Source organism: Gamsiella multidivaricata (assembly GCF_025024155.1).
Source record: "Gamsiella multidivaricata strain RSA 2152 chromosome Unknown BC939scaffold_84, whole genome shotgun sequence".
In the NCBI taxonomy this organism is placed as follows: Eukaryota; Fungi; Mortierellomycota; class Mortierellomycetes; order Mortierellales; family Mortierellaceae; genus Gamsiella; species Gamsiella multidivaricata.
In genome coordinates, this window is record NW_026251792.1 from 80,391 (window position 1) to 104,493 (window position 24,103).

Consider the following 24,103-nt stretch of genomic DNA (forward strand, 5'->3'; position numbering starts at 1 on the left):
TGGCATCAACCAATGAGCCCTTGAAACCCATGTAATTTTCTCGCCTGCAACTTTGTCCTGACGTAGCCCTGTACTATAGTTCGTGAAGACTATAAAATGCCGTTTACGGTCGACGGCCCTAAACGCAGCAGTAGCCAGTCCTGACTGGTCGCAGATCCAGAAGACTCACAGGGCGAGGTCGGGGTCACTCGTATGAATGAATCACTGGGCTGCTCCGAATCCGGGGCCCAACGTGCCAGCAGCTGCAATTCGCAGCTGCAGTCTCTCGTTCGTTCAGATTCCCCTGTCCAAATTGAAACACCACCAGCGTAAAGATATCGACCCCTGTCCTTTCCTCCACTACGTTTCGCTTCCTCCTGTGCCGTATATTTGCCAAACTTGGTACGTCAATTAGACCGGTGTGAGTGGGGTCTCAGGGCACCTGTTGGGCGAGCGGTTCGTAGCCTATTGCGGGATAAGATGCCAGGTAGGTTTGGTACTTGTCTGGTCTCACCCAGGGCCTTTACATCCTCACAGAAGTAGAACCGACCAACTTTAGTCCAATGCCGGTTCCAGGCCCTGCTAAAAGGAAGGCTTGCCAATCATTGTTGTGTACGAATGCGAAATAAAGTTCGTATACAGTAACCGATATGCTTGGTCAAGGCGCAGCATCTTTTATTTCTTTTTTGGTGGCGTCGATGGTGGAACTTGCCCGTAAAAAAAATGGAGAGGAGAATGAAGAGCAAAAGTAAGAGCAAAAGGAAAAAGGAAAAGATAAAAAGATGCTCTCCAATGCTGAAATGGTTTCATGCAGCAGCGGAGCTCGGTTTTATTAAGAATGCGCGTATGTAATTGTCTTTGAAAAGACAAGGAAATGCGGGGAATGTTGGTATAAAAGAACGCTGCGCGGGGGTATCTAAAAGGTGCCTCTTCACTTATCGAGCTATCGCATCATCGTCATCCTTAATTTGCGTCATAAGCAGGTGGGCGGCAGTCCTCGCAAGTTTTTACATCGATTTCCTCGGCTCCGTCTCTCTGCAGTGTCGAATCTTCAGATTGCCGTCTCGATGATGCCGGTGAGGTTCGCAAGGAATTGATCATGCTGCTCCAGTCCTGATCACCCTTGCCTCGCTCTTTCAATGCCAGCAGATGGTTGTATGCCAAATCGGCAGTCGGCAAAGAAGCCCCAGTGTCTTGCGCCAGCTGTCGCATGTGTCCCACATTCTCCAGCCCCATGTCGACCGAAAATCCAGTGTCCTTGCTCATCAAGGTCCCTTGGGTCATTTGTTTGCTGCACTCGATCCAGGAGGGGACTGGAAAGAAGGCCTCGATGAACTTGAGAATGGATCCTTGGTCGACATCGGCCTTCTCAGCTAGGGTTAGTCCCTCAGCCAGGAGCTCCATAGTCCCAACCACGAAAAAGTTGCCAATCAACTTGAAGGAGCACGCGCGGGCAACGTCCGTAGTCTTGAGATGGATGATACTCTTGGACATGGTCGTAAAGTACAGACACAGCTTCTTGATCGCCTTTTCGTCTCCGCTTGTGACCCAGATCAGCTTGGCTGCCTTGGCTGCAGAAGGGCGGCCAAAGACAGGGCACTGCAAGTAGGTGTGCTGTGGAGTCACCGCGAGGCGCTCCTTGAGTTTGGTGGCCAGGGCAGGATAAATAGTCGAGGTCTCGACAAAGATGATGGAATGGTCGACTTGGCCCGCGAGATCGAACAGGATTTCGTATATCTCCTCGACAGCGGTGTCGTTGGCAAGAGATGTGAAGATGATATTGCTTTGGGCAACGAGGTCCTCAATCGATTTAGCGATGCGGGCTCCGTGGTGGTGCATCTTTTTGGACTTTTCTGGGGTGCGGTTCCACACCGTCATGGTTAGGGAACGCGAGGCAAGATAACGCTGCAGATTGTTTGCCATATTGTAGCCCATCTCGCCGAGACCGATCCAGCCGATCCTGTCCTGCTGTTTGATGTGAAAGAGATTCATTGCGATATGATGCTTTTTCTTCTTTTTTTTATGTTTGGATGGTAGGAATGCGTTGAGATGTAGTGTGGGATAGGAAGTTGAGAGAGAGTGCAGGAATTCGAAAGTGGGAGCAAAGGGATTCTTATGGTGTCGCTCTTTTTATGTTCACGATAGAGTTTTTTTCTTTCTTTTTTCTTTTTTTCTTGAAGTGCGAACTCCGCATGGCGGCCAAGGAAAGAATAGGAATGATTTCAGGCGGCGACAGCAAAAAGCACAGCCAACTAGGGTTTCCTCCAGCGGGCAAGCTCGAGATCAGCTGACGAATATTCAATTTGGGCTGATGAAGTCGAGCCTAATCCCGCTACTCATCCCCTCCCCATCCTATGAGCACAGAAAAGAAAAAAACGTCCCAGGACCAGCAGCCTTCCAACACTCTTTCGTCCATCGTTTCGAACCTGGTGCGTGCGGCCATCGGTGGAAGCCATGAAGAAGTGCCCGATGAGGACCTGGACAAGTATGTGGCTGATATGATCATGAAGTCCGCCAACAAGGCCCACAACAGATACCAGTCCGTCGGCCTTGCTGCATATACCCCCTCAGGCCTGACCAATGCTGATAGCGAAGACAAAGCACAATTGGGATCGGGTGTCATAATCGACCGCACCGAGAGCAATGGCCTCAAAACCAACAAACGATTTCTTTCTTCAATCATCAAGAGCACGGACGATCACAACCAGGCGTTGATTCGCGCAGAGGACAGGAGAGCGACAGAGATGGCCAAGGAGCTGATAGCAGATCTGGATAGACGGGCGGCAGGACGCAGACGAGAGCTAAGCCAGGATAGAGAAGGCAAACGAGATGGCCGGCCGGTACAAGGAAGGCAAGGAAGAGATGAAATCGAGCTCATGTCCTCAACACAGTCGAGATCAGAATCGCCGAGAACGAGGTTGCGGTCACGGTCACCAGCATCGGATACTGGGGACAAAATCAAAGTGCGTGGACGGGGGTCCCGGAAATATGATAGCAGCCATGTAAATTCGTCCTCCTTAGCCTCGGGATCAAGATTGGGGTCGAAGATGGACAAGTACTTTGAGGAGGGATACGACCCATTGCTGGACACCCGCTCTGGAGATGAAGCAGTGAAGAAGGAGAAGCATAAGAAGAAGGAAAAGAAGGATCGAAAGAGCAAGGACAGCAGGGATCATGAGAGGCGGCGGAAGCACAAAAAGAGCAAGTCTGAGAGGTCATCTGGGTCATCGAAAAGGCGAAAAAGTCGGCATCACGACTCGAACTCAGAAGACGAAGGGACAGAAGACAGAGAGCGGTACCGCGGTGAACATCGACGCTCGAGATCAGGACGGAGGAGACACCATAATGACGATTCATCTGAGGATAGTCGGAACAAAGGCAAGTCCAGCAGGGGCAAGACCAAACGCAGCAGAAGTAGCAGCGGGATACGCAGCAGGAGCCCAAGTCAGGATAGGTTAAAGAGACACAAAGATTCCCACAGTAGCAGTACAGTCAGCAGGGAAGAGAGTCACGAACGGTACAAGGCATCATCTCGAAGAAACAGAGATTGGGACTCGAGTAGAGGAAGTAGTGAGACCGATGGTGAAGATGGTTCCATTGATAAGAGGCACCAAAGAAGATCCCGTTCGCGGTCGCCGGGGTCTTCTCCTTCCAAAACAGCACCGCCCAGATCAGCACCTCGTGAATGGGACTTGCACAAAATCAACAAGGACGCCGTACACGCTCAACTATTCAGAGCGACCAGGCCTACATGAATAAAATGCCAGATATAACTATGTCACGGATCGTCATGTCTACTTTTGTTCTTTATTACGGTCTCATAGTTTGGAGCGTACTGGTTCTAAGCGGTACTTGATCTCCTTCATGCCCTTGGTAACTGGATTCCATTGGATGTACAGCTTCTTCAGTCGCTCTAGCTCCTTGATCAAAACCTGATCTCCACGAGCCATAATCTCGTCTGCAATCCCGCGCATCCCCCATGGAAGATAAAATGGATTGAGGCGCTGTTTGGCCCTGAAAGGATGCAGGATGGGCTCGCTCCTGGCCATATCCGAGGTCAGACCTGCAGGTGGCTCGAGCAATGATCGAATAGATAGTCTAGGATAGACGGAAATGAAAGGGATGAACTTTAGAATTCGCTCCGCAAACATTTCGTATAGCTGTCGATAGTTAATACACCAGAAGAAAATTACAGGTACACCTCCCGCTCTTCATAGATAGTCGAGTGTCCCTCGCCATAGAGACTGCCGGCTATAACCTCGCTCAAGTGCACCAAGATACCGTGGTCATCAACGCCGGCATTCCGAAGCCGCAGCGAGAAGGCAATGAGGTTTATCAGGAAATCGTTCTGATAACTGGCTGCATCAATATATACTGCTCGTACGATGGATGGGTGATGAATCGATGTCATGACTGCAGAGTACAATGGCACAACCTGGTCCTCCAACGATGCCACACAAGTCAACCGGACACCGGACGAGAGCACTATCCGCAGGCCCTCTTGATATTTTCTGGCAATACGAGTTTCCGAGTCCATGAACTCGAACAGCTCTCCCGCCGCCTCAGCCTCAAACCATCGCACGATCAGATTTCCCTTCAGAAACGGGAAAGGTCCATGAGAGACCCCAGCCATGGCCAAAATGCCGATCCTCTGCATTCTGGGATCATCCTCCTTGACCCGCAAAAGACCCTCCTGAATCCAGCGTGCCACTAACAAGACGCTGGTTGGCGTTCCCTGAGAGTGTGTTGCAACTAGGACCAAATCCGCCTCGTGAAGAGCGTCTTTCCATGCTTGGTTCCCAATCAAACTCTGATGTAAGAGCTCAACCCGATCCAAAACTTTTCCCTCTCCTTCCAGCGGGATTATTGTAACGTCCTTGGGCTCAAGATGTTTGCCGTGGGCACGCAGATAATCCTGGAGTGCAAGCTGCATCTCATCACAAAACTTCTTGCTCGTCCCTGTTGGCTCGCCTATCACCGTCCGAATCGCCTTTCGCGGATACCATCCGTGGACGCCAACAATGACAACCTTCCTGATACCCTGCGTTCCTCGTTGAAGTGTGTCTCGAGTGCCAGGTTGAGCTTCTGCGGGGCCCGCCAGTTTTGGGAGAAAGAGTAAGGACCTGACCGCGTTGACAGCACCCCTCATCATCGAAGAGACCCTTCCCGACAAAGTGGCGTTCATCGATGCCATTGCTGTTCCTGTTGCTTGAGAAATCATGGCCACGTCGCCTGAGCCGACCGGTACGGTGAGCAAGAGACTGGGTAGGACATCGGGGAATTGCTCATAGTAATCGGGTAGGACAACGTTTTTCCTGCGCTTCGCAACTGCCTTGGAAATAACCTCCTCGACTTTGGACTCAGTGGGCTCGACTGAATGGCGTGTTGGAATATTTGCTGGAGCAATTGAGGGCGGTGAAGGAATGGATTGATCCTTGATAGCGAAATGAGGAGAGTCTTTGATGTTCGCTGCGCCCTCAGACTGCGGTAGTGTTCCTGCCGGTATCGTTTGGGGATTTCCGAGCTGGATACGGTTCCCATGGATATCTCTGCGTTCCCCCTCCTGATAGTCCGTAACCTGATGACTGCCCGGGTCGGGATCAGGTACGGTATTGTCCTCATCTGATTTGGAGCCATATCCAGGGAGAATCGACCGCCAGTTCTTCAGGCCTGTAGTCCAGCCGGCACTCGCAGCCGAATTCGAACCAGAGTCCGAGCCGTCTGAGTTGCCGCCACTCGACGTCATGCGAAAAACGGTGTCAAAGGAAGTAACTCAAATGACCTGAATGAATCGAGAAGGGTTATACTGTTGAAGGTAGAAGGAAGGATTCGTAGGATGTCGCGATGAGAAGCAGGAGGGAATGCCAGCACCTTGCTTTGCTTGGTTTGCTTGGTTTGTGAGCGTATCCGGTGTCGAACCGGCGGAGCTGTAGCCGCACATGTCATTTCCAACCTTACAAACAAAAAAAAACATAGTGCTTTATTATGAAGATTTGTTTGTAGCCGCGGCCTCGCTCAATTCTGTGGCGTCTCCTCCTCCTTCTCTCAGTGCTGCCTCTCTTGAATGCTGCTGCTGCTGTTGCTGCTGAGGCGACAAATCAGGCCGAGCAAGATAGGCGCCTGACGACTCGCGGATAGCCTCCATACTCGTCGTCTGCCGTGTGTTCGTCAATGGATTTTTAAGCACGGACGGGTTTGGCTGTGGATAAGGATACTGGCGTTGTTGAGCTGGTAATGGTAGTGGTATCACCTGGATGTTGCTGTGATGCTGCAGTGCACTTCGAGGGACAAGCACCAACTCTTCGCCAGGGAACAAGGATGCACCAGCGATAGTCGTCGTGGTGTAGGTCGGCAGAACCGTATCGGGCCGATATTGGAGATGTGGACCGGTTGTGAGTGGAGAGATGACCTCGCCTGGCGTGATGTGTACTCCAATGACTTTGGAGTGCTCGCTTGCCCTACGGCGGCTACGGAGACCGAACCAGAAGCAGACACCGATGACTAGGAAGCCGAACACAGCTGTGATGACCGTGAAAATGACCCAGAAGGTCGTGAAGGGGAAATATCCATCCATATAGCCTATGGTCAATAAAGTTGTGCCTGCACGGGACGAGTGGGGGAAGGGAGGAACGAGGATCTATGCAGGGGATTGGAGAAGAAGCAAAAGGCAAATAGACATAATCTATAAGTATTGCGCAGGGGATTGAGGAGGCAAAGCTCTTCTTTATTGATTCCGATGTTGATAAAGAGCATATTCTAGTCTTAAATTTTTTTTCGACTTTCTAAGCAAAGGAGAATGTACAACGTGGCGCCGTGCATAGAAGACATCTAGGACTTAAAGGCCTTTGCGGACCATGCGTCTCGTGCTCATGTGGAATGCACAGCGTGGCGGTAGTAACACGGTATCGATAGACACTCTATTACAAGGCACGCTATACGGTTGCATCTGGATGTTGAAGAGTCGCGTAGAAATCGCGCCCCTTGGTTTATGGAGTAAGTCAAGGCTTTCAAAACTTTTATCATACATTTTTACATGGCGGACAAAAATAAGGTATCGTGGCGAGAACTATCGTATGAAGTCTCTGCAGTCGGAAGTTTAAAAAACTGCAAAATATAGAAGCTAGAAACGACGAAGGGAACGTGAAGCCACTAATGAATGTGATGGTGGTGATGATGATGATGCTGGTGATGGATGATATGCTGTTGTGGCTGTGGCTGCGGCTGCGGCCCTGGAGGCGGAGGCTGCTGATGTCCATGGGGAAGCTGTATGATTGAGTTATGGAGATTGGAAGAGAGAGGCTGCTGTTGCTGTTGCTGCTGCTGCTGTTGTTGCTGCTGCTGCTGCTGTTGCTGCTGCTGCTGTTGTTGCTGCTGGTGGTTTTGTAGGAAGTTGTAGTATAATCGATCGCTTTGAAGATCCAGATAGCTCGTGTTCGGTAACGAAGAAGATACCGGATTCATAGAGGCCGTTGTCGAGGCCATGAAAGTGCCGGACAGGTCCAGAAACGACAGCGTGTCGATGTAAGGGTCTCCATGGAAATGCAGGACCTCTGTACACTGTCCTAGAGCGTTGTTGATGCTCTGTGTATTCAGATGCAGCTGATCTTGAGAGGTTGGTCCTAGTCCAGCTACAGCGCTGAAAATCGAGCGCTGCGTTGGATGGTTCAAAACGGCTGCCGGTGCTGATCCAACCAGCGTTTGCTCCAGATGGCTTGGTATCCCAGCTACGTTTTGAAGCATGACATCCTTTCCGTTGTGGGCAGAGGCGAGTGGCGACCGAGAGATCTCGTTGTACTCGTTGTACTCTGGCACGATGTCCATGTCATCTAGAAGTCGCAGGTTATCATCCAGGTCCAATGCTAATGAAGCACCAAAGTTGTCTTGAGGTGCTGACTGATCGAGTACCGGAGCCTGAGCCATAGACGACTCTTGTCGTAAAAGTTGCGTTTGATCCGCCAATCGCTGCTGCCGATCAACCAGGGTCGTGGTGTAGTGTGTGAGGTCTTGTAGTGATCGCGTCCAGTTAGTCCTTTCCTGGACCGATGACTGGAACTGCGGTGGGTGTTGAGAGTAGACTTGAGAGGCGCTTTGGTGTCGGGTGTGGCCAACAACGCGATCAGGTTCATCCTCCTGCTTCCATACATATCCAGCAGCAAACTGAAGTTTAGGGTGCTGCTCGTCCGAGGACGGTTGCTGATGGATCTGCTGCCGTGACAGCAAATCGTGCTGAGATATGTTGCCTACACTGGGACTCGAGGTCGCATTTTCCATCGGGTTTGGATCGAACGAAGCATTCATATGGGTGGTAAAGGACCGAAGATTGTCTGTGTTTGCTTGCGTGGAACAAGGGATGCCGATGGGAGACAGAACATCCGTAGGTCGAATAGATGAAAAAGCATCGGATTCCTGTTGCGTGCCCTGAGCCATTGACGTAGGTTCCGAGCTCAAAATAAGGTCTGCCCTTGAATTGCTGACACCCACTCCAAAATGCAAATCGCTCTCCTGGGGATGCTGCCGAATACTATATCCTTGCTGCCATTGCGGTACGCCGTGCCCACTCTGCTGCTGCAACGACGAACTATGAGGTTGCTCCGATTGGTGCCGCGGTAAAGACTGGCTGCGTTGCCCATGATGCTGGGATTGCTGGATTTGCTGAAGGTGAAGATGAAATTGTAAATGGCTCATATTGCTGTTGTTTCGCTGAGGCAAGGCTGAGTGTCGATAGAGCTGCTGCGGAAGCGAAAGATCTTGTATGACTTTGTCAGTCGACGCGTACAGGTTTAATGAATGCCTTGTTGGACCGATGTGAGACCGCCGTGAAGGCAAAGCACTGTGGCGATTCCTGTTAAGCGATTTAAGAGGCGACCGCAGCGCAGCCGGTGTGCTGTTAGAACGCATGAGTGCAGATTGTGTCGGATAAGGGTGGATGTCCTCTGCAGTCGCGTGCTTCACATGGGAATGTATTGCTCCATATTGCTGACTTGTGGCGCCACTAGATCCAGTCTGCGTCTGCGCTAAATGCCGATTCTCATATAGTAGAGATTGTGAGTAGTTATGGGTGGTCCACGGGGCTGAGGTACGTCTGTCTTGCTGCTGTACTTTGACATCACTGTCCGTGGAAGGATGCGAGGGCAAATAGGAAGAGCTAGACGCCCGTCGCGGAGCATTATGTCGAGAATGAGACACTGACGACTGGAACTGCGGATTGCCTGGAGCATATCTTCCTGGCCCATTGATTGATGTGCCGGCGATGATGCTCTCTGGTAGCCTTTCTGCTATGAGGTGGAGCGGTGTGGGCGGTAGTGACGACGGCTGAGCATGGCATAGAGGAGAGGAAAGCGGCGAGATCAGGTGCGCAACTGTGCTAGACATGGCATCCACAGGGTAATTGAAGTTCGCGATGCCGTTGCTCATCAAGGCACCAGAGGGTGTGGACGAGCTGCTGGAAGACTCTGAGTACGTAACCGGTTGATCAAAATAGTCGAAAGAAGCAACAATGGGAGCGTCTCCTGCCATCTCTGCGCGTGTATCCTGTACAGCGACGCCTTGGCTGTTCAACGTGCCCTCAATCGAACTGGTGATGTTGATTGTTCCCGTATGGGATTCCGGCGGTGATGAGGCCGATGAAGCGGAGCGGGCGACAGCGGCACCAGCATTGAACAGCGCTCGAAGTGATGTTGGAGAAGAGGAGGAGCTCATAAGGCTTCTCTTTCCTTTAGGCTCTGAACCCCCAGCAGCGTCCACACTGCTCGATTCGACTTCGTCTGCTCGCATGAGTTGACCGGATGCACTGGCCCTTCTGACGAGTAAACCAGGCACTCTGACGCTTCCAGCCTCTTTTCCTTGACCATCCATACTTTGCATCTCCACCTGCGTCGGCCAGATCGTCCCGTACTCGCCAGTAGGACCACCTTCAGTCCCCGGCCCGTTAAACACTGATCCGGTTCCTGAATGCGCGCTTGCTGCTGCTGCGGTGGCCACGGCAACAGCGACTGCTGCCGCCGCTGCTGCTGATGTAGACCCTGATATGTTGCGAGGGGGACGCATGCTTGGTCCAACCAGTGTACATTGCACCGCGCTCCTTTCACAATTCCTACAAGGGTGACCCTTTTCAACATCGCATTTGATTTTCCTACGAGTCGCAACAGAGCGTTGGTTCAAAGTAAGGATGACGGCGTTAGTCGTCTGAAGAACGCATTGCTGCACCGATACCGGCAGAGTACAGAGAATTTGTGGTTTAGGAGACGCGAGGATGCATGATAGTAGCGTTCCATTGCCAATCACTCCTGAATATGCCAAAGCAACACGGCCGCCTCGTTTCCCGGGCACAAACATTTCTCAGGACACCTTTTCCATTCTCTTCAGTAATTTCACCACAAAAGTTACTAAAATCTCAAACACCCAGCGTTGAAACCCGACGCAGCGTTTTTTTTTTTTTGAGTTTGATACACTCGACAACCGCAAACACTTCGGCAAGTTCGGCTACGCAGCTCAATCCCAGATCCTGTCAATTGGGCGGAGCATCAACAACTTTGTCCACACAAAGTCAACTGACAGCGGCTCATGTTGCAGCGATAGCTTGGATAACAATTCTTCATATAAACGCAGGAAGTCAGTAGGAAGGCGCAGAGGGGTGTAAGGGGACGTCATGTTGCTACTTGCTGAGCAATTGCTGAACACTGGGCCTTTGCAGGGCCTCGGCCGATTCATTATCCGACCTTCGCCACAGCATTCCCTGAGAGAGTCGTGTTGAAAAATTCATCCATGGACTTCCTCCCCAATCCCAAGTGCGCTCTCTGCCTTTTCACCTATCTCAGAGTCAATTGCGGAGCTTCTAGCCATGGAAGAACAAGATGTGCACTCACCGATAATGGCATGTATCGCATGCTAACTTGGACCTTCTTCGAGCAGGCGCAGCATGAGGTGGGGCCAGTGCTGAGGGCGAAGAATGTTCTGTCAAGTCGGCTGCTCCCTCCTTTTTGTCCATGATCAGAGCACTGTGGAAGAAGACAGGACAGTGGACCGGTAACAATGTGTTGTTTTTAAGAAGGGGAGGAGAGATTGGATATGGAGAAGGTCAGCCTGAGAGGCAAATGGATCCGTCGCTTTGTTAATTGTCCAATACTGAGTGGTGCACCTCGACTCAACTTGAAGACTTGAGAGTCAAAGGTGAGACGAGCACAGTAGACGGAGTGGCGAAAAAGAATGGCGGTGTGAAAGTTGGTCAGCACAAAGGGGTGTCAAGAGATGAGAAGTTGCCAGGGATAGTTCATGTAAGAGGGGATCAGTTCATTCGGCAGATGAGAAGGGAAAGAGATTGGATTCAGTGTGAGGAAGAGAGAGAGAGAGAGAGTGTGTGTGTGTGTGTGTGAGAGAGAGAGTGGGCAAAGGTAGGCTCAAGTTCCGCTAGTAGGCGTATGGTATTTGTATCGAGTTTGTAACAGGGACAATGGCTCTCAGGTTCAGGAACGCGTGCAGCCAGCGGTCTATATACACCTCTGCATGGTCTTCCCTCTCCCTGCGAGCTTACAGCTCGAAGATGTTCGTGAGAAGACCGTTTCAAAACGCGGACCTGTACCATCCATGCGAATGAACGGCCTGAACGGCGCTTCACATGCGCACCGCCATACGTCGAGGTGTATCTCATTCTGTTGCTCGTTTTGGCCATGCGGAGCAAACTCGCTGCTCTGTCAAATAGCCCAATTTACTGCTCAGGCACATCCATACCATTCATTAATACAGTCTATATCACTTGTCCATCTTGCAACTTGCTGATATTATCATAATTGTACATTTTATTATCCAGCAACGAACTGTGCTTTTCAAAGAAAAAAAGATAAAGAATGCCTGGTCTAGAGTAAATGCAAAGCGACCAATTGGAAAAAAATATATGAAAGGACGGGTATGTTACAAAAAAATAAAAAGCAAAAGAAAAAAGAGGATGAAGACGAATAAGAACAACCATTAAAAACGAGAGCGAGAAAGAAATATGACAAGACATGGACAGAACTGAAGTATTCAGACGAAGACGGTAAGAGCGCCCCAAGGAACTGAGCAGATAAAATAAAGTATGGATCGCCATGCTCCATCCTAATCAAAGTCTACGAGTTCCCGGCTCCTCTCGTTCATAATCTCCATCAGGCTGAGCACGCTGGTCAAGAGAAGAATCTGGAGCCCAGTCTTGTCGACAACACTGGCAATCGATGCTGAATGGATGATCAGCTTATCCGAGGCCCCCGTATGGCTACTCTGTAGCTTGGCCACTTTCGTGGCTGGCCCAAGACTAGTCGTATGACACAGCAGCACATCGGAGCCTGGTGGAGCCAGAATGCCTTGACCGTTACCCGCGGTCCACTGGTAAATTCGACCCTCAAATTCAAATGCCCAGCAGATGCTGTTTGGTCCACTGTCCGTGAGGTATCGCTCAGGCCGTTCAAAGTCATACTCGGGTGAATATGTCGATGAAGCTTTCTTGTACTGGAGCGAATTCTTTTCAACGGCCTTCTTGAAAGCAATCATATCTCGGAATTGGACATTGATGTCCTTTGAATCTGTGGTGAGATAGAGGTCCAGGAGATATTCGCCCTTGCTTTTGACCTTGCAGACTTGGTTACTCTTATGGTCCTTGACTGTCATGCTCCTATTACTACTATCGGACTTGGACTGGAAGGTATAACATTCCTTCTTGTTTTCTGATGTGCACTTGACCTTTGGTGTCAAGACACCTCCTGCTGTAAGTGTGTAGGTGATAGTGGGGTGGATCGATGGGCTAAATGGAATGGGGTCATTGCGGCTGCTCAACATGGCTGGCGGTGGGCGCGTCAGAGGCATGGATGTGTATTTTCGGTTGATTGAGTCGATCGCTACCACAGAGTCACAGGTGTTCAGTAGATGTTGCTCTATTACATGTCAAGGATGATGGAGACCGTGCGTTAGAATAATGCACAACGGGAGACGAGCAAGGAATAAAGCTATAGCAAAAACTAGCCAAGTCGCCCATTCGCTAAGAATATTCAGGTTTCACGGCAATGCGACTGTTATGTCACACAGGATGATCGGTAGGGGTGGTAATGCTCATCCCTTTCTCCTCACTTCGGCTCAATCTTTTCAGCTGCGTCGGCATTCACCCACCGACTCGTTTGCAAGCTGCAGCTCCGTATGATCGGACGGGCGTATGTTTGACCATTTATCTGTTCCAAGGAGAGGGAAAGAGGCGGACCAGGTTGAAAAGAATAAAAAAGTCGGCTAGATACAGTGCAGGACTTACCACTTTTGATGGCTTGAGCAGAGAAGAATAAAGGGAAGAGTTCGACAAAGGGTTTTGCGTGTGCGAACAGTAGGGATGGATGAGTGGAGGAGCAGAGGGGCAGCTGTGGGTGCAAATAGGAGGTATTTCCTAGCAGGGAAGAGATAAGGATGAAAAGAGGAATTGGTTCCTGGATCTGTTGTGAGACACAGCGTGTTTATCGCCAATGAAAGACTGTTTGAGGAATGAGTAGTTGGATGGTATGTTCTCTCGTAAAGATCGACAGATGGAAGAGATTAGGTGGGATCGGCGAGGAGGGAAGGGGAGGGAGAAGAAGGTGAGCAAAGAGAAGTCGAGCAGAAACGGAAGTAATGAAGAAGAAGAAAAAGAAAAAAAAGTGCGAAAGCAGAAAAAAATATCAGCACGCTTTTGCGAGATTGGACAAATAGAATGTCCGAAGAATTTAATATGAATGATGTATGAATACGAAGCATAAATTAGCCCTCGAGTCGTCTCCCTTCTGAATCCTCCTTCTCTTTCCTTTTTCTTCATGGATTGGGAGTGCGCGCGAAGCATCCATTGATCGTAACAATGCACACTTCCATCTGCACCAGCCTTCGCAATAACAAATGCTGTACAACCGCCCCTTTCATCCCCCCCTCCTCATCCCTTTTGTTGCCAGGCCCACAATGGACAGGAGGGCAATGCATCTCATGCACCAGCCTGCTAACAAACAAACAAGAAGCGCGTGTCCCATTTGTGTGCTCTACCCTAAGGTCTACCGCAGTGTACACTCGATGGCCAGGTCTACCCCACGCTCATTTGAAACCAACCCCGTTGAAGGAAGAGCAAGCAGAAAGAAAAGAGAAAGACCTGCAAATGCTTGCAATTAATATTTGCTGTTCTATATACTAAAACCCCAAGAAGTCGTAAGAAAGAAGCAAGAAAGGAATAACTTTCTGCGGATCAAGGTTGAACAGAATGCCGTCTGGTTTCCAGCCATTGCATTATGGTCAAAAACTTCCCGGCGCTCCTGTATTCTTCAAGACTGCATGCCGTCGATTTATGGACTTACCGAGATTCAAGATCGCCCACTGAACGATAGTTGTTATTCGAAGATATATATATATATATCCTTTGTTTACTGAGTCTGCCTTTTTTTTTTTCAATTGGCTAAGCAGCAACACAACCAAATGATTTGTGGCGAAAAAAAACGAGAATAATGCTACAAACGCGATGCGCTGCTTAATGAAGTCAATCTCGCTCTCCAGAATCTTGAGCTCATCCAATCTTACCGTGAAAAGGATGTGGGGCGTTTGCCCCAAGAGGTATGAGAAAAAAGTGTTGATATTTGATCCTTCTGCATTTGACAGGCATGCAGACGCAGGCTAGGGTTGAGTTTTGGTTTGAACTTTGGTAAGAAGCAATTGGGTTAGCTATTCGGATATACCTTTGCCGGATTGGTTAGCAAAGTCAAGGCGGCGTGCATGTAAGAGGCAGATGACCAGCGGGAAAGGTGCCATGTCTCCTTCGCGGTCAGACACAAGAGGAGGAGCGCAAGGAAGGAGGATTGAGATTAATGGGGGGTTTTTCCTGCATGGGAAGGAAACTTGGGCAGGAAAAGTGGGGGCAGGCAAACTCTCAGATCCTCATATATCATCATCCTCCCCCTTAAAAAGTTTCTGCTCGCGTGGCAGGAGTGTTGCTTGCTGGGCCAGTCAGCTTTGTAATGTATCGTGCGTGAGAGGGAAGGGATCGGCATTTAGAAAATAATAATAATAAAAGGCTGCGTATTTGTTCCTCGTGGCGAAAGTAACTTCTGGTCCGCAACTATAATCTTCGAAGCAAAAAAACGTGGGTCGCATTTCTGTACTTCTATCCGAGTACTAAGCCCTTTGTTTTGCCACCATCATCATCGCGTTCTGTCCCGCCCGTTCAGAGCACAAGCAAAATACTGTTCATGGAATACATACCTCTGTATTCCCCAATTAAAGAGATCTAGATGGTCTATTAAGTCTCATGTCATAGATGCGGTACATTGCAGAGGCGTGCGGCGAAAAATCACTGATCGGTACTCGTTGGCATATCCTCTTGTTCATGATGAATCACGATCATGGTTACCGATGGATATAGAGCACCATGTTCGGAAAGATCAGTTCGACGGTTGCGGACTCACCCTCTTCTGGAGGCAAGGCCCTCTTATTCTCCGACTGGCATTCGAGCACGTCTTCGCATTATATACCCCTGAATCCATTCCTTTGCCCAATTATGCGCATATTTATAATTATAACGTTTGTCCCTACGTCCCCGCCAAGGAGGCATGTATAGACCCACCAACGATAGTTAAATTGTACCTGACAAAGAAATGCTCCCCTAATACGAACGCTATCCCCCCGGCTCTACATCGCTAAGAGTGTTGCAAAGCAGGGAGAGAAAATGGCAAAGCTGCTTCGATTGCCAACCCTATGGAGCAATGTCAGAGATGTTGTATTGAACAGAAATATTGAAATCACTAGCATTGTTCCACGGGGTCTATTCTGTGCGCATGAATAAAAGGTTTGACGCGAGTTAGCCTCAATCATAGACGGAGATATATCAGGCTATCAATCACACCAGGCTTCGCGTTTTTGGCAGTGCATGCATGCATTGATGCCCATAAAAATCCGTGTCTTTTGGCAACTCTCCATCGCTCCCTACCTTGCAATGCACCTTCATTTCACCAAAGCATACCTTTGACTTTATCAACCCTTCTCCTACGCATTCCCAACTTTCTCTATAGAACCGTGCTTCAATGTAAAATATGACTTTTATCCCTGACCCCGGATACTATACGAAGGCCCAGAATGTCCTACAAGTCCAAGCGGTTGTAGGACTATAAATGGTTCAATTCATATCCTTGGAGTCAGTCAGCCTTTTTCAGCTCTCCTTACCCGATTCTCTCCCGCTCCCCTTTTTTCCCGTTGAATACAGGTCTGCCAATTGGTGTTCATTCAGTTGACTTTTCCAAGAGGGATGGACTTCAAACAAATCAGGTTGCGCCTGCCCTGTCACTTTTTGCTCACACAGCTTAATAAAATAAAAAGCTGGAGTTGAAAAGCTCTGGTCCTGATATTCGAAGAGTTGAGTATCTCGTAAAACAGGATACATCACCAAAGTAGACAGCACCCGGATCAACCTCAATTTCATGTGGCAGAGTGAGAAGGAGCTTGCGGACAAAATCCTTCCCGAGCTGTGCATAACATGCGTCCCGTTGTAGTACTCTCTCCCTCCCTCCCTCTCCCTCTCTCTTTCTCACGCGCCTTCTAATTTTTAGCTAGATAGTTATTCTCAAGACCCATAACTCATTACTTTATTGAAGGTCCAGAGACGAATCATTTACAATTTCTTCTGAATGGGCAGGGAGTGGGTTGACGAGAATCCTGGGACATAGCTGTTTATTCCTTGCGAGGGTGCTGAAGACGGGGTTGATCCTGGTCCTGATGGTGGCTGTGCCGGACTCTCTTGCCATAGACCGTCCCTTTTCCAACCGCTTACTAGCACCTTGATCTAATGACACGAAGGTAAGAGAGGGGATAATAAATACGTGGTACCTGGCAGAACATACCCTCCCAGCCTTCCTCTCTTTGGCGTCGCTTCTTAAAAAAATAAAGTGAAAAAAAGAATGCCGCTTACCACCAGTGGCAACGGAATCGGCTTCGAGAGTCGTTTCCGGTCATACACCAGACTGTCATATATTGCATCGTGGTTCTTTGGGTTGATGGCGCTCAGGGCTGGATTGTTGCTATTGGCACTTGGGACCACATGCCACCTTCCTTTTGTCCATTGGTCTCTTGTCCGGTTCCAATGATCAAGACCAGTATTCGAGTCCGGTGACGAGGCTTCTGTGGACGAGCAGGTTTTATTCGCACTCCCTGAGTCCTGATCTGCTAGTGTCATTGCGGCCGCCTCTGTCTCAAGGCCTTGGTCCTGATTATCACCCTTTTCGGTATTATAGGTTATTCCGGTGTAGTAGCGTTGGTATTCTGGCGAACCCATACCGGCCATCGTGTCGAAAAAGGGATCCCCTGTAGCCCAGTCTGGTCGCTTGGATGGAGCTTCTGCTGTGGCTACTGATTTTGGTCCTTCTGTAGTTGATGCTCTCTCTGTTGGCAAGACCGATGCCGGTAATGACGATGACGGAGCTGTCGTTTCAGATAGGGCCGTTGAGCCGGGAATGGTACCACCTGCCTTGTCTGAGGTCGGGGCGGCGTGAGAAAATCTTTCAGGCTCCAAGGACGCTGCGGTCCCGTTCTTTTCCATGGTTACGCCGCCGCTCTTTTGTTTCGTTTAAACAGAGACGGTGTTCTTCGAGGTTGGCTGAGTTCCTGAATGCGCTCCAGTTAGAGACTGCTGACAAGAGGTAGAGGGGTCTTTGAGAGTGTCCTTGTTTTTTTTTTTTATCGTCCCTTAAAAAAAAAAAAGACGAGCTGAAGCAAGCCACTTGGGCAAAGGGCATAATGAGCTCCCTTGCTCACTTTTCCTCACACTGGTGTCGTTGTTGGTATCTTTTACGGGAAGACTGGAAGTCTCGCGAATGAATGAATGTCTGGAATCACTCAATGAGATCCGAACCTGCGATGTGCACGAACGGATCCGCAAGGTGAGACTCAGCGCAATACTAGAGAACGCATGCTCGTGGAACATAGCCATTGACACTGATAGCCATGTTATTCTTCTGACCTTTTGCATGAACACCGGATATCAGTTGCTTGACCAAGGTGACCCAACGGGACTACTAGCCTTACTCTCTCACGTCCAATTGACCGAACATGGAGAGCTTCAGCTGTCGCTCTTACGTGATATCGATATGGCGGTATGAAACTGACTTCGTGACCAATACGTGAACCATTGGTAGCGAACTCCAGCAAGAAGTAACTCTTACTAATTGGCACCTAATTTTCTCCGATGATTTCTTATGGCCTTGCCTGCTACGCTAGAGTCGGCTCATGGAACTGACAGATGTATATCATCAATTTGTCGTCCAACGACTGATCAAGGCCCAATTGCTGCACTCAGAGCAGTGGTCGTCGATGGATCTACATGGAAACGAACGCGTAATATTGCTTCACCAGCGTCTTAAGATGATCCGTGGACTGGTCCAGCGACTGGCCGACCCTCATGAAGACCTCTTGGGCCAGCAGAGAGGTATCTTGGAGCTATTTCATAGCCTGCTCAAGCATCATAGGCATTTGGTCCGTCGTGTGATGAACATGGAAAAGGATGATGACAACATCGCGGACGAAAATCACGTCGCACCAATTATCCTGCACGAACTGGCACTATCCAGGTTTTGGAGATCGAGCTTCAATGGTCTCCTGAAATCAGCGGGATTACAGCACGTTCTTTTGATACTCCTTATCGACATCGAGAAAGTCCACAGTGAAAATTCAGGCAACGATCCATCGGTCAGGAAAAATCTTGAAATCTGCCACGCAGCCATCGTGGATTCATTGGATCAGGTACGCTGATTTGCCCTATTTACAAAGGCGTCTGTTTTGCAAAGTATTATGTTCGTTGACGAATGAATGCCCATCTCCTTTCTTGCTTCTTTGTGTCGGCATCGATGTAGCTGCTGAATGTTTCTCAGTTTGCTCCGCAGGCTCACAGAAAACTGTTTGAATTGATATGCTTGATTCTTAAATCCTCCGCCCGGCCTTTATCAGGATTGCAGCAGGAGAACGACTTGGATCAAGCCCTGGAGCTACCCATCCACATCTTCACGTCCCTAGCACCGATAGCACACCAGCTCATGATCGCGCTGAGCGAACGGGACCCACATCTGGATTATTTTTCTAGAGGGACGACATTTATTTTGGGCAGTAGTCCGGCATACTCAAGTATCCAGCAGGAACCATTAAAGGCACTGGCCTTAAATCCAGAGGCAATCCGCCAGCTGGGTCATGTATTTTTGACCGCAGTACTATCGACTCTGGATATCCTTGCAGTTATGGACCGCCTGAGTAATGATATCTACGAATCCAGGGGCAGAGATCTCATTGACATACACGCATCGCAACTTCAGACGTCTTTACCAGCACTTTTATCGTTTATCGAGGATTGGACAGGACCCGTAACCTTGAGATACCTGCTGATGATTTATGGAGAAGATGATGCAGGCGTCTCTCGGCTTCTGAAGACTATGTCTCAGGTCCATCAAAGGCTGGACGACCTTCTACACTCCACACACGGTCACCATTCCGCATCATCACCGACACCCACTGCGCTGGAATATCTGGACAGGATATACGAACACCTTCATCGTCATGTACACCCAGTCGAGGCCCTGTTTCTATTCCTGGAGACGATCGGGTACGATGGCCTGACACTACTGGACCTGCTACTCACAATGGACGACCATGAGACTGGCGGTATGCTTGCGGCGGTGATGACAATACTGAGGAACTTTACAGAGCGAGAGCTGGATCAGCAGACCCTTGTCGCGCGATGGCGGCAGGCAGTCACGGACGAGGATAAAAAGAGTATGACACAGTCTGTAGGCGGCAATGGTCCCATGGACAACGACCAGATCAAGCGACTTTCGCGAAGCGAATATAGCGACAACGACAACGACAACGACAACGACAACGACAACGACGACATGCCAAATACGAGAACCCAGTTGTTTAATGTCGATCTCTGCCTCACGCGTCTTGTTGGCCAGATTCGACGGTTGCACGAAAAGGATCTATTCCCGTACAACCCTCGAGCACTTCTGATCGTTCTCGATCGGACGCGGGATGTGCTATTGTCGATTATCAGCCAGTGAATAGCAGTGTCATTTCCTGAACACCCGAGGAGGGTGTTTTATTTATCAAGTAAAGTGTAAAGTATGGTCCGTGAAGAATGAATAATGGATAATAATAATAGTGAAACAACGAACAAACTGTACATGACAGAGACGGTAAAAAAAAAAAAAAAAAAAAAAAAAAGACAAAGATAAAGATAAAGATAAAGATAAAGGCAAAAGCAAAGGCAAAGGCAAAGGCGAAGACAAAGGCAAAGACAAAGGCAAAGACAAAGACAAAGGCAAAGACAAAGGCAAAGACAAAGGCAAAGACAAAGGCAAAGGCAAAGGCAAAGGCAAAGGCAAAGGCAAAGACAAAGACAAAGACAAAGACGAAGACAAAGACAAAGACAAAGACAAAGACAAAGACAAAAAGACAAAGACAAAGACAAAGACAAAAACAAAGGTAAAGTATAAAGTATTAAAAGACAGCAGAACTGGATATCGTTCATCGGATCTCTGGGAGTTGGTATGGGTTAAAGTGGCCTCCTAGATAATTAAAACATCTTAGTGTAACAGTAACGGTCAGAGAGCTGTATTATGCAAGCAAGTACGAAAGGGCAAGCTTGCGTCCTTCCGTAGACGCATCTTCACCCTGGTTTTCTTGATTGCCTGCTCCCGTAGAATCCGCAGCCAAACAAGAGACGCCTTCAGGCACTGGCGTTCCCTGTTCATTCAGGTTCCGAGCAGACTGGACTGTGCGCCGTCCATCCGTGGAGAGATGCAGCTGGTGCAAGTTATTCTTCTCGGCTTCGCACTCCATTATTGATACAGCCTTTCCGGCATGCCCCTGCGATGATGGTTTTGGTACAGAGTCATCGTTAAATCCCATTTTCTGGTCTTCCAGATGGCCGCCTGCTGTAAGATGTAAGGCTTCGACCTCCCTCCTTGATTCTTCAATTGTCTGCTTGTCCTCATCCCTGGCTGCTGCCTCGGCATCTTCAGAGTTCAGGATCGAGGAATTGTCGCGTCCTCTCTTGCGGGGTCCATTGGGCAGATCCAATGCTTGCGAAACTGTTATTGTCTCAAACCCTGTGCCTGCGCGATCCTCTGAAGTGGCATCGGTCATCTGTGTATCCTCTGTATTGGCAGGTGGCTCTGCTTTCAAAGACAATTCTAATTTGTTCTTTGCCACCAGTGCAGCTTTGTTCCGCGACATTTTGCCCCAGACTATTGTTTACCATACGAAAAAAGCCAGCAGACCTCTTGGTGAGTACGGTGCACAATACCCATGCTCATCTCTCGTAATCCCGAAGTGCGATGAATGCTTACTCAGCCCACACGCGTTGCAGAGCGTTCGAGGACCTAAAGGGAAAAAAAGTGCACTCCAGCACGTCAGCATCCTACAATACATGATCAATCGCAAACCGAGGAAGGAAGCTCAGCCTTATAAGTACCTAGAGGTCCTTTTCGCCACTCTGGTGTCTTGACAATGTTACAAGATGTACATCGCAGTTGATGTGGATTGAGAGCCTGCTATTAAAGATTGGAATATATGGTTAAGCAAAGGAGCAATTGTCCATGAAGAGCATATGAGTACGTGACTACAGAACCTTGACTACCTCCTCCCAGTTCTCTCCATTGCTGTAGACATTAGTCAAAACGTCTTACCGTTTCCTCCTCAGCTGGTGCGTTTGGATCAACGTCAGATCGGCAACCCTACCAATACGAACAACCAAGGAAATAAAATGGCAGACATAAATTAGTGCCTCCAATCAACACTCTTTTCACTTGCTCAATTTTGGATGCAAGTTTTCTGCTTGATACCATAAAGACTTTGCTCAAAATTTCAGCATTGTACAGGAGTCGATCGGTCGTGCCAACCTTGCCCTTGATCAAGCACTCCCGAATCTCGCTTGCATATTCGAAAATCTAAAAAAGCAAAAAGCACACAGCATCCGTCACGTTAGAAACCCAGTCATAGGATGGACCTCATCATGTTCTAAGACGTTGTTTCAAGAGCATACCATGCGATAGTTGATCCGCGAAAACGAATAGCGAGGGCCTGCTGTCCGTGGACTAAAAGGTGCACGAAAACCCGGCGACCCCATAGATCCACCAGCCATTGAAGGCTGTGGTTGCTGCATGTAAAATTGGTGCTGCCGATCCTGCCGATCCTGCATGCCGCTATCTACAGAGTCGCGATGGTCAAAGTCGCCGGCATAGTTGACGGAGCCCTGATTACGCGGCAGTGGAATGTCAATAGCGGGGGTTGCATAGGGTGGCTGGTGATCAGGAGGGCCTTCCCACGTATCCACTGGTTGTCGTTGCTGTGGTACAGGTTGAAACAGTGGGTTGCGACTGTTGATGCTGCCGCTACTATTGTTGCGTTCATACGGACGAGCAGCATCTGGTAGGTCACTGTTCCGTTTGTCCCAATATTGCGACGCCGGTTGTGTGGGGTGCGATGGTGCTATAATGTGTGCTGGGTCCAGCATCGTGTGCTGCGGTGCCTGTGATGGAGGGAATGGCGGGAAATCACCGCGGGACCGAAGATGCTCGTGGTATTCAGCTATCCTGTGATTTGATATCCTATTCCGGCTATCATAGCCCTGTTCGATCGGTGCCGCTGACGGACCCGCTGATTCGGGCGGCGCCGTTGCTGATGAAGATGCCATCCCAGGCGACCGCTGGGCCGGTCGATTCCTTGGACTGCCACGCTCTCGCAGATCGCTATATCCACGAGCGTCTCTCGGCTCACGGTAGTCTCGGTGGTCTTTCAATTCACCGCTGTGACCATTGATCTGGTATGGATGGAACTGGTGCTCATGAGGTGCGCGATAGGGCGAGTGCTCGAGCGTCCGCTGATGATGATATGGGGAGTAGCTATTACTCCCACGTTGCTCAAAAATAACACGTTGACGGGAATCCTGTTCTACATCCGCTTCCTGAGAAAGTGGGTTAAGGATTCGCCTGTTCGCGTTGTCGTTTGTGGATTCGTAGGTATCTTCCATGTACGGCTGGGTCAGGAGCCCGCCATGTCCTTTAAAGGCATTGAATATTAAACTCGTTCCAGGACTGAAGTTCTGCACAGACGCCTCTGGATAATTGTACTTAAGATTGGGTAACCTCATCAGGAGTCGAGATTTGGAGGAACGGGATTCGAATGAACCATTGATGCCGTTGCCGATGACTTCCAACTCTTCGTCCTCGCCCTCGATCCTGGCCAGCGTCAGTTTTTTGCCGGCGTTGGGAAGCAAGTTGACATTGCGTTGCATCTCACATATATCCCGCTGTTGATGAGAGTATGGGTACTCGTGCTGCAGGTGAGGATAGTGAGCTTCCTGCTGCTGTTGCTGGTGCGGACGCTGGTGTTGATCGTGGTGCAGATGTTGTGGGTGCGCGTGTTGGAAAAGAGAATCTTTGGGTGGTAGAGGAGACGAGGGACGCTGTCTGTGTTCAATAGTATTAGCTGGTGTGTTGCCACTGTAGCTCACAGAATTGAAGGAGGACATTAAACGGTTGCATGCAACGTTCAAAGACCCAGACGAGGGAATTGAGAGATTGGCGGACTGTAGGTTTCTGGCTGTGCTTGGACCAAGGCGACAGGGACGGGCGCGGGTAGAATGGATAGGATAAGAGTGAGCGGGGTGGAGTGGGGTGGAGTGGAGTGGTATGAGCTACGAAAGGAGGAGAGTATAGATTGAAAAGGACATAAAAGGACAGCGATTGTCGGAAAATAAAGAAAAAGAGGGATGCGGGGGTGCAATCAAAGAGGGAGGGTGGAGTAGAGCGGAGTCATGGAATGGAATGGGGTCTGTGACCAGATTCGAGTGGGTGAGAATGAGGTGATGAGGTGATGAGGATGAAGGCGAAGGCGATGAAGACGACGAAGAAAAGAAAACAAGGGAGGAATGAAGCTGATAATGCTGATAACGGTGCTTCTTCTTTTGGTTCAATTGCTCGCATTATATTATAGACATCATAGACTACCTGCAGTACTCAGGGGATGCACCTGCACCTTCTCCGACAAGGAGTTGCTTTGCTTGGTATGTGGACCCGCCCTGACACCACTGTCACTAGACCTAGACTGGATGGACTTGCCCTGCACCATA

General features: G+C 49.4%; 10 protein-coding genes across 10 annotated transcripts; 2 read left to right on the forward strand and 8 right to left on the reverse strand.

Annotated features, from left to right (window-relative positions):
• Nucleotides 1-668: 668 nt before the first annotated feature.
• Nucleotides 669-2,152, reverse strand: BC939DRAFT_312985 (NAD binding domain of 6-phosphogluconate dehydrogenase-domain-containing protein). The gene has a single exon (XM_051551470.1). The coding sequence runs from the start codon at nucleotides 1,969-1,971 to the stop codon at nucleotides 943-945; it is 1,029 nt and encodes a 342-aa protein (XP_051407912.1). The 5' UTR covers nucleotides 1,972-2,152; the 3' UTR covers nucleotides 669-942.
• A 181-nt stretch (nucleotides 2,153-2,333) lies between these two features.
• On the forward strand, nucleotides 2,334-3,140 carry BC939DRAFT_402133 (uncharacterized protein; the record flags this gene model as incomplete). Its single annotated transcript, XM_051552657.1, has 3 exons — nucleotides 2,334-2,819; nucleotides 2,871-2,981; nucleotides 3,027-3,140. Coding segments are annotated over 3 exons (711 nt in total), but the record flags the coding sequence as incomplete, so codon positions are not given.
• Nucleotides 3,141-3,797: 657 nt separating this feature from the next.
• On the reverse strand, nucleotides 3,798-4,912 carry BC939DRAFT_402126 (uncharacterized protein; the record flags this gene model as incomplete). The annotated part of the gene is made up of 2 exons (XM_051552654.1): nucleotides 3,798-4,077; nucleotides 4,173-4,912. The coding sequence occupies 2 exons, from the start codon at nucleotides 4,910-4,912 to the stop codon at nucleotides 3,798-3,800; spliced, it is 1,020 nt and encodes a 339-aa protein (XP_051407914.1).
• Nucleotides 4,913-5,962: 1,050 nt separating this feature from the next.
• BC939DRAFT_507031 (uncharacterized protein) lies at nucleotides 5,963-6,553 on the reverse strand (the record flags this gene model as incomplete). The annotated part of the gene is made up of 1 exon (XM_051560853.1): nucleotides 5,963-6,553. The coding sequence occupies one exon, from the start codon at nucleotides 6,551-6,553 to the stop codon at nucleotides 5,963-5,965; it is 591 nt and encodes a 196-aa protein (XP_051407915.1).
• An 878-nt stretch (nucleotides 6,554-7,431) lies between these two features.
• Nucleotides 7,432-11,365, reverse strand: BC939DRAFT_496344 (uncharacterized protein; the record flags this gene model as incomplete). Its single annotated transcript, XM_051559679.1, has 3 exons — nucleotides 11,128-11,365; nucleotides 10,845-10,976; nucleotides 7,432-10,111 (listed from the first exon to the last, which is right to left on the reverse strand). Coding segments are annotated over exons 2-3 (2,802 nt in total), but the record flags the coding sequence as incomplete, so codon positions are not given.
• A 704-nt stretch (nucleotides 11,366-12,069) lies between these two features.
• Nucleotides 12,070-12,810, reverse strand: BC939DRAFT_507033 (uncharacterized protein; the record flags this gene model as incomplete). The annotated part of the gene is made up of 1 exon (XM_051560854.1): nucleotides 12,070-12,810. The coding sequence occupies one exon, from the start codon at nucleotides 12,808-12,810 to the stop codon at nucleotides 12,070-12,072; it is 741 nt and encodes a 246-aa protein (XP_051407917.1).
• A 3,694-nt stretch (nucleotides 12,811-16,504) lies between these two features.
• On the reverse strand, nucleotides 16,505-17,633 carry BC939DRAFT_532434 (uncharacterized protein). Its single transcript, XM_051561658.1, has 2 exons — nucleotides 16,898-17,633; nucleotides 16,505-16,771 (listed from the first exon to the last, which is right to left on the reverse strand). Exons 1-2 carry the CDS (start codon nucleotides 17,522-17,524, stop codon nucleotides 16,601-16,603), a joined length of 798 nt encoding a protein of 265 aa, XP_051407918.1. The 5' UTR covers nucleotides 17,525-17,633; the 3' UTR covers nucleotides 16,505-16,600.
• A 35-nt stretch (nucleotides 17,634-17,668) lies between these two features.
• Nucleotides 17,669-20,175, forward strand: BC939DRAFT_464653 (uncharacterized protein). Its single transcript, XM_051557403.1, has 4 exons — nucleotides 17,669-17,864; nucleotides 17,970-18,077; nucleotides 18,202-18,723; nucleotides 18,834-20,175. The coding sequence occupies exons 1-4, from the start codon at nucleotides 17,799-17,801 to the stop codon at nucleotides 20,028-20,030; spliced, it is 1,893 nt and encodes a 630-aa protein (XP_051407919.1). The 5' UTR covers nucleotides 17,669-17,798; the 3' UTR covers nucleotides 20,031-20,175.
• A 248-nt stretch (nucleotides 20,176-20,423) lies between these two features.
• On the reverse strand, nucleotides 20,424-21,522 carry BC939DRAFT_464655 (uncharacterized protein). Its single transcript, XM_051557404.1, has 2 exons — nucleotides 21,446-21,522; nucleotides 20,424-21,353 (listed from the first exon to the last, which is right to left on the reverse strand). Exon 2 carries the CDS (start codon nucleotides 21,205-21,207, stop codon nucleotides 20,587-20,589), a length of 621 nt encoding a protein of 206 aa, XP_051407920.1. The 5' UTR covers nucleotides 21,208-21,353; nucleotides 21,446-21,522; the 3' UTR covers nucleotides 20,424-20,586.
• On the reverse strand, nucleotides 21,107-23,630 carry BC939DRAFT_313023 (uncharacterized protein). The gene is made up of 5 exons (XM_051551471.1): nucleotides 22,016-23,630; nucleotides 21,816-21,920; nucleotides 21,660-21,707; nucleotides 21,446-21,524; nucleotides 21,107-21,353 (listed from the first exon to the last, which is right to left on the reverse strand). Exons 1-5 carry the CDS (start codon nucleotides 23,501-23,503, stop codon nucleotides 21,226-21,228), a joined length of 1,848 nt encoding a protein of 615 aa, XP_051407921.1. The 5' UTR covers nucleotides 23,504-23,630; the 3' UTR covers nucleotides 21,107-21,225.
• Nucleotides 23,631-24,103: the final 473 nt, after the last annotated feature.